Raw genomic sequence first — 8,248 nt, 5'->3', positions numbered from 1 at the left:
GAATATTTGAATATGGGAGACTCAACCTGCATAAAATATTAATGCCAAATTTAAATCTGGAACTTACATATTGGTCCTAGCTGGTAAATCTTCCAAGACTTCAGCATGCCACCCCAGGTGTAGGGCATTTTGATCGGGAACAATTACTCAGACTGATCATAAATAATATTTATTACAATAATAAAAAGGTAAATAGTCACATAGTAATACTTCTATAATTAAATAATAAAATATAAATAGATATATTAAATAAGGTTGATCCTTAATGCTAATATACAAAATACATTTATTATTATTAGTAATTTATTAAATCTACTAATAAAAATCTCTATAAATCATGTGTTTTATAACATGCATCTCAATGATGTTACACATATCCAGTCAATACCGAAATATAATAAAACACTACATGATATATACTGTATGTACTAAATATGTCTTTGTGTATCTCTTGTGAGTTCCGCATCAAGTATGTCTCCCCAGGAGCTGGCACTCATCGGACACATGCTTTTCTTCTGCAGCTCTGAATAGGAAGCGATCTTACTGAATCTTCCATCCATCCACTGCTGCTTGATTATTCCTTTACTGTAGTTTCTTCGCAAAGTTTTCTACAGAGAGAGAATATAAATACAAACTAAATGTAAACTGTTCCAATACCACTTACTAGCAATAATAATATATAAATTTCAGGTTTTTTTTATTAGCATGGAATCATTATATTTAGTGCTCAAGTAATGTCTGATTTCAGACCATTTTTAAGGAATCAATAATCTAAAAACTGTTAAGTGGAGATATTGCCCATAGCAACCAATCACATTCTACAGAGGTGTCCTCACTTACTGTTGGTGGGTGTGAGATGCCCGGCGTGACTTCAGACACGCCACAATATCTGCGGTCCTCCCCTGAGGAGGAAACATATCCCCTGCAAAGGAACAGGGAGAATGCCAGGCGATCGCTCAGGCATATGCACTGCCAGATGCGGCTGACTTGCAGTTGGCCGCAAAAGGTGACAACACTGCATATCCCTGAGTACCGTCAGAAAATAAGCACTGGTAATATGTATATTACCCTTGAATGGTGGAAAATTTGTCACATCTGTGTAGAGGCATTTATATTTTGTTGCCCCGATATGACTATATAAATTAAGCTGTGTTATATGCAGGCAGCGCTGTAACTAGGAGTGTGCAAATGATGCCGTTGTACAGACCGCAGGACTCTGGAGGCGGTACTGTACATGACCCGCAGCCCATGCTTCTCCCTAGTAGGGTGCTGTAATTGCTAGTATCACTGCTGCAGCACCGCCCAGAGCATCCTTTGGATGCTGTTGACATGCACACTGCAGCCTGTACAGCCTCCCAGAGCATCCTGAGCAGTGCTGTACTTCCTGGCGCTGGTGGCTCTACCCCTCGGTATGACATCTTCTGGTTGGGGGCAGGGCTGGCACAGTGCTGCCCCGTTATGGCACTATATAGAGGAACATTAAAAAAAAAAAAACCTCTAAGTAAAATAAAAACCATGATGAAATAAACACAGTAGGTATACAGAAACATAAAGAAAATGCATATACTGTATATACTGTAGTATAAGTTACAGGAGGACATGTATAACACAGCACATTAGAGTAGTCCCCTTAAGGTCTGTAATTAAATAAAATCTAATATTGACCTGCCAGGTATATCCTTGTGCCCGATCTTCATCAATCTCTGATGGACAGACGGCTTTATGCGCCAGACAGTGTCTTCTCCATAACTCGTCGTATTCTGATATTTCATTGAGACGTTTGCAGGTCATTTTAATGTTACACAAGCTCTTTATGTCCAGATTGTTTAGTATTTTGAAAATTATTTCTGGCGGTAAACAATTAATATAATTACATTCATTGTTCTGCACAGCAACAAACTTTCTGCTCAAAGTTTTCTCCTTTCCAGCCATTATGATATTCCGCTATGTAAAAATACAAAAAGGACAACATAGAATACTAAAATGCTCTTCAATGCTGTATTTATATAAGTTTCTACAGACACAAATACATATATATTATATACATACTCAAACCTTACCTGAGCTGGCATTTCTAATCCAAGACAAAACCTTTAACCTGCTATAGAAGCTCAGATTCTCCTTCTTTGCTGAATTATTCTATATAGATGGTTCTAATAGTAAATTGTTAGCAATCCTGGAAAACAAAAACATTTAATGGTAGGGATTTTATTTCTAATCATATCACTTCATATATCCGCTTTTAGTAACGATGAGTCACACATTTTTGTCCATGATGTTATTGTGAGGGTTTATATAAAAGTCATAAAATCAGCGGTGTTTGGACCTAAATCCACCTGATCTATACCTGAATTTAAAAATGAGTGATAGGAAAACGACATTGTTCTACATTGTGGATCCCCATCAGGAGGTCACTTTGTACTATCTATTCTTCATTAGGACCAAGTTGATTTTGGGGGTTTTGGGAAGGAGTGTAGTACATTATGTCGACATTCATTAGGTCGACATGGTTGTAATGTCGATATGTTCATAATTTCGGCACTAACCATGTCATAATTGTTTAAATGTTGACAATATGTTTTTAGTGTGCTTATATCCCTAACCCTAATGGAAATGTCGGCATTATGATAATGTTGATATTTTGCAAATGTCGACATTTTGCAGGTGTCGACATTGATCATTTTAACCATGTCGATATCATCCATTGTGAAAGTTGGTATCATGGCTGCATACCATGGGAAGGGGGTTTGGGGCGGGATTTGATACTTGTTTTTCTTGTAAATAGTCAGTAAAGGTTTTTTCCCCGATGGAAGCTTCTGCAGGAGGTGTAAAAATCTGTATTTTGTGGGTCAATCGATTTTTTTTTTCATACAGCGTATGTGTATACAGCGTGTATATCCATCTTAGTGTATCTAAGGGTGATTCTGAGTCTGATGTATCTGGGACCTTTCTTGCTGTACAGGAAATGGATGATTGTGGGTGACAACTAGAGCCAGTGTTGCTAGAGTTACTCACCATTCTGAGTTGTGCGTATGCGATGTATATTTCATTTCTTCTGCATCCAGCAAGGGGTAGGTGCCAATGCACAATGATAGTGATGACTGCTCCATGTTCAGGCTGAGTTGCAGGGTTGTTGCATACACAGATATGCATGGCTCAGATTACTGCCATAGAATTGCATTTGCATACTGATCATAAAGCACATGCAGCGTGTATGCCAAAAAGGTAAAATGCATGGTCTCCCCACAAATAATGTAAACTAGCACTAGAAGGATTAATACAGCTCTTTACACAAGCACACCTCTCAGAGGCTACTATTTTTAGGTAAGGCAATTTTGCTGCCTTTTTGCTTCCATTTAAAAAGTGCCGCCTGGTGGATCCGGTAGTTTATATACTGATAATGGGGGAAAATCAGAATAGTGTTTTTGGTTCTAAAGTGTGGTTTAGCGAACGCAGGAATCCTGCCAGTTTTGCAAACCAGCCGCTTTGTAAGTTTTTTCCCAGGAATCAACTTCTACCTTTTGCACCACATGGGTGTATTTTAATGTTGTACTCTTTAAATTCTCTTCAGAATATTATTATTTTTTTGCCATTTATTGTAACGATTTAGGATTTTGTTTCTATGGGGGAACTCACCAAAGACGGCTGATGTTGGTAACACAGGAAACACAAAAGCCGTAGGTACAGCTGAGTACCTAAAGTGTGGGAGATGACTAGCATGCAACAAGGCACATGGATGAATGCACAGTATGTAATAAGGTACACAAAGGTGTTGGCACTGTTTGAACAGCGCCTAGCGTGCAATTAGATACACAGAGGATTTGGCACTGTTTGTACAGCACATGACCTCCAATGAGATACACAGTGGTGTTGGTACTGTTTGAACAGTGCGTAGCATGTAATAAGGTACACAGAGGTGTTGGCATTGTTGGAACAGCATGTGATGTGCAATGGGATATACTGAGTAGATGCAGTAACCCTGGAGCTCAAAACCAGACAGTGGGGGAGATGTATTATAACGGCACGTTAAGTGCCGTTATATCACTTCCTGCATTGCCTCTTGACCGAGGTGAATCAGGAAGCACTAACGATGAGATGTATGAACATCTTATCGGCCATAGTGTGGGAGCGTTAACTCCCCCCTCAGACGATCCCCGCTAGAGACCACAGCGCATCAGCCCTGGAGCCGGCAGCCACCGCAGCAGGGACAGAGCTGTCCCTGCTGTGGGGATAGGGCATCACCAGGCTGTAGCTGTCGATAGCAACGTAGCCCAGGCTATCGGCGCTGCTATCTTGTAGATAGCAGCGCCGATAATGACGGGGAGCTTAGCGCCCCTGTCATTTACTGCCAAACCCCCCGATCATACATCGGGGAGAAGCGGTATCAGGGCACATAATGTGTGCTGATACCTCTTCGGTGCTTCTTACATCTCCCCCGGTGAGTGTACACATGCACATAGATCATAAATGCAAACAAGTTAAATTGTAACAACAAAATACTGAACATTGGCGCAGAGTTTATGACCCCCACTGGGCTTTACCAGGGATCCCCGGAACGGAAGAGAATATGAAGTTTACTCAGTGAGGGCCCAGGTCTATGAAGACACACGGACACTCAGACACTGATCTGTGCACTGAGCAGGTTTTGTATAGTGTCTGGCTGATGGGAAATTTCCTGTATGAGTCATCAGTGCTGGCATTTAGTGATAACACCCGAGAGGTGTTATGTCATCTGAAGCCTGAGCCCAGCTGGGTTCTGTTAAGGATTCTAATTATGAAGTACAGCAATTAGTAATCTTCTGGGTGTTGGAGAAAGGCCAGTGATGTCATAAGGTGCCCATCCACTTGCAGATGCGGGGACGACACACGATTACGACATCGTAATCACGCCATCGTCTCCCGGAGGGTGAATTGCATACACTGAACGTTCAGACATTTAGTGTATGCACATCAATCATCCCCGAACATGGGCAACTTGACGACGGTTGTCAGGTTGTCCGTCATGTTCGGGCGATGATAGATGTCGAAAACGACCAGCGGACGTGCGCCTCGCTGGTCGATTTAGACATTTAAATGCCCGATTTGCAACCAATACCTGAGCGATTGTACGATTACGATGTCGTAATCGTGCAATCGCTCAGTATTATCGGAAAGTGGATGGGCACCATTGGACTGCTCGTACTGACATTTATACAGTGATTTTATGCAAATCTTATTTGCTAATTAAGTTAAATTTAACTGTTCAGTTTTTACACTATTCTGACCAAATAAATAGACTATAATCCATATTAAATGCTCTTTGATAAAGCCTCCAACAGGGATGCAAAACGAGTCAGAGGATATTTGTTATGATTGGACTAATATCCGAAAAGTGACTGCAAGCTGTTATTCCACATAGCGCCGTATCTGGACGGCAGTGCGCCCTGTGCAGCACTGCCGCCCCTCTAGATGCACTAACATTGGGGATCACTATAGATGCCCTCGATTAGCCCTAATGAAGGTATTTGGGGGTACTTAAGTTGTGTCAATTGGTGCCAATTAGCGCATTAACACAAGTGGTGAAGAATAGCATTAAGCAGTATTTTGTGGAGAAAATAACTACTCCCAGAAAATTTGGGGTACATGAAAATGGGTACTAGCATATTTTAAGTTGCTAAAGTGAAGTTTTAAATTATGTAAAAAATACACCTGGCGCAAGCACCTGCAAACAAAAAACACCTGCCCCATACTTTGGGACCCCCTCGAAGTCTATTTCGCTAGTTTTTAAGTTTGTCCCCCAAATTTGTACTTTTTCGCCACCAAAATTAAAGTATTTTTTTGGGGTGTTCTAAAGTCTTTTTAAAATTTTTTTTGACACAGTTTATCTTTGGGGGACTGTCCCAAGGGTGCAGGGTGGTTTCCCAACATTTGCACCCCAAAACCGCAATTCTGCACTTTTTTCCACCTGCTATTCATAGGCAAAACTTTTCAGACAATTACATTGCATTGACTTTTCGCGTACGCGAAAAGTCTTCGGAATTGAATACGAGGATAAGTTTTCGCCTGGCGAAATGACATCGTCCGCGATACTTTTCCGAGGGTTCAGACTTTTTGACTCTAATTGAATACGGCCCACAGTGTTATTGTAGCCCGTGGCGGCTTACACCATTGCAGTTCTGGAGACCTGTACGTGGAGGAGCGGACTTATATATTCTTCCTGTGTATGGTCCTGGTGAAATACTAAGTTTGGACAGACTGTCTATTATCATTATTTTATTTACCAAGGGTTCAGATGTGGATGTTATAGGTCACTCAAATACAGCTATGTCATATATTTCCAACAAAGCATATTGCTATAATATGATTGAATTAAGTGCTGCTATATTGGGATGAATTTATTGGCTTTTCTTAATTCATTATAAATGATATGTTATAATAAATTGGCGTCTTGATCTTTTTTTATCTCTACCGTATCCAATATATTCAGCAAGTTATATATTTCGCAAAACTTCCTCTTTCTCATAATCCAGATTAGTATTAATTTATTAAATAAAAAAACAATAAAGATCTTAAATATATAGAAAAAAATAATGTAAAAACTGATGAAATGTCTCGCTACGAACTTTTGCCGCTGTTATCGCCATCAGGGTTAAGCAAAGTATCATTGGCAATTGCTTCCCCATGCTTTTGCATGGAGTGGGACAATTTATAAGGTATTCTGGGCATAATTCCGCTTGACCTGCTGAACACAGATTGTTCGGGAATCTGCGCAGGCACAGGACTCATTCTGCGAGTGTGCAGAATGCACAGGGGCGTCATGCCACCAGCTGCATTACCATGGGGTCTATTTTCTAAGCAGTGTTAGGAGACAGAGTGAAAAGTGATAAGAAAGTGATGAGGTGCCAGCCAATCAGCTCCCAACTGTCATTTTTCAAACACAGGCTGTGAGATGACAGTTGGGAGCTGATTGGCTGGCACCTTATAACTTTCTTATCACTTTCCACTCTGTCTCCTAACACTGCTTAGTAAATAGACCCCTATATGTGCAAGGATCGCAATTGCAAAGCTGCCTGCGTGCATACATCATGTATCTATAGCCTGCGTGCAGCTTTGTAATTCCGATCCTTGCAGAATCAGGCCCTGCGTCAGTATTTGTGACACCACGATACCTGTTCTGTTAGTTTACACAGAGGTTATTTACATGTTGTGAGTATGGTTAAATGGTGTTGGTGTAAAAGAAAAGAGCAACTTGTGAGAGCAAAAACATCATGGGTTCTTTTTGCTACTGAGAATTTGCTGCTTTTAATAATTATTTAATACTTCAGATTCCTGCTGCACAGAAGCAACAAATATAAGACCAGATTCAGAGATGGACAAAATGCTGATGTTTACGCAGTTGAGCGATTAACGGCGGTGAGCGTGGGCGTCAAGTTTCGTTACCGTTGATGCTCACAGTGAGGATTTATTTGCAAAGTGATTGACAGTCAGGGACGATGTGCCTGATTCAGCAAGATCGCATTTGCAAAGATGCACGCAGGCTTATAGATATGATGTATGCACGCAGGCAGATTTACAATGCGATCTTGCAATAATGCAAATGCAGCAGGAGGTGTATGACACCCCCTGTGCATTTGCGATTCCAGCACTGAGATGGAGGTTGGTGGTCGATGATCATGATGGTGGACGACGCCGGGGACGGGCGGCCAGCTGAGTAAGCCTCAACTTATTCAGGCTGGCCGGCTTGCGAGCCAAGCAGACTGCGTATGTCCACGCAGTCTCTGGGCTGGCCACTCCTGGAAAATGGGACGGGCACGCCCCGTTTCGGGGAACGCCGGCTGACCCCGCACCATCCCTTAAATGTCTCTGCCGGTCAATCAGACAGAGGTATTCAAGGGCTTGTGTGCGTGTTAGCTGGTCCCAATCTGCACACTCGCAGAATGGGTTCTGCGCATGGGCAGATTCCCGATAATCGGGAATCTGCATTCATCAGTGCACTGGCGTGCACTGCTGAATTGGCCCCCATATGTGGGAGGCAACAGGTGGGTGCCAACTCAAATGCAGGCGTGTCGCAACTGTTTTCGGGGCGTCTCGGTGATCCTATAGGGTTACTCAAAAGGCTGATTATAAACTGATCTGTGATCAATGCTGCTACTTTGTAGTTTTGACTGTTTGACCATTCAGATGCAATCATCATGGTCAAGCTTACACCAGTGTCCTCCATGCGTTTGCGGCCATTTTAGTTGCACTTTGAGGCTGTGGCCACGTCTGC

The 8,248-nt window shown here is 41.8% G+C and overlaps 1 protein-coding gene across 1 annotated transcript; it reads right to left on the bottom strand.

The window, feature by feature from the left end:
- Positions 1-428: 428 nt before the first annotated feature.
- FBXO48 (F-box protein 48) lies at positions 429-2,072 on the bottom strand. Its single transcript, XM_088477438.1, has 3 exons — positions 2,061-2,072; positions 1,666-1,944; positions 429-608 (listed from the first exon to the last, which is right to left on the bottom strand). Exons 1-3 carry the CDS (start codon positions 2,070-2,072, stop codon positions 429-431), a joined length of 471 nt encoding a protein of 156 aa, XP_088333564.1.
- Positions 2,073-8,248: the final 6,176 nt, after the last annotated feature.

This window comes from Taudactylus pleione, unplaced genomic scaffold (assembly GCF_031769625.1).
Source record: "Taudactylus pleione unplaced genomic scaffold, aTauple2 ptg000201l, whole genome shotgun sequence".
Taxonomy (NCBI): domain Eukaryota; kingdom Metazoa; phylum Chordata; class Amphibia; order Anura; family Myobatrachidae; genus Taudactylus; species Taudactylus pleione.
Note: the sequence above shows the minus strand (reverse complement) of the source record. Positions and strands in the feature narration are given on the sequence as shown.

Excerpts from the sequence above, each read along its gene's own strand:
- FBXO48 (XM_088477438.1), bottom strand. Across the intron at positions 609-1,665 it reads CACAAGGATATACCTGGCAG|AAAACTTTGCGAAGAAACTA; the intron begins GTCAATATTAGA and ends CTCTCTCTGTAG.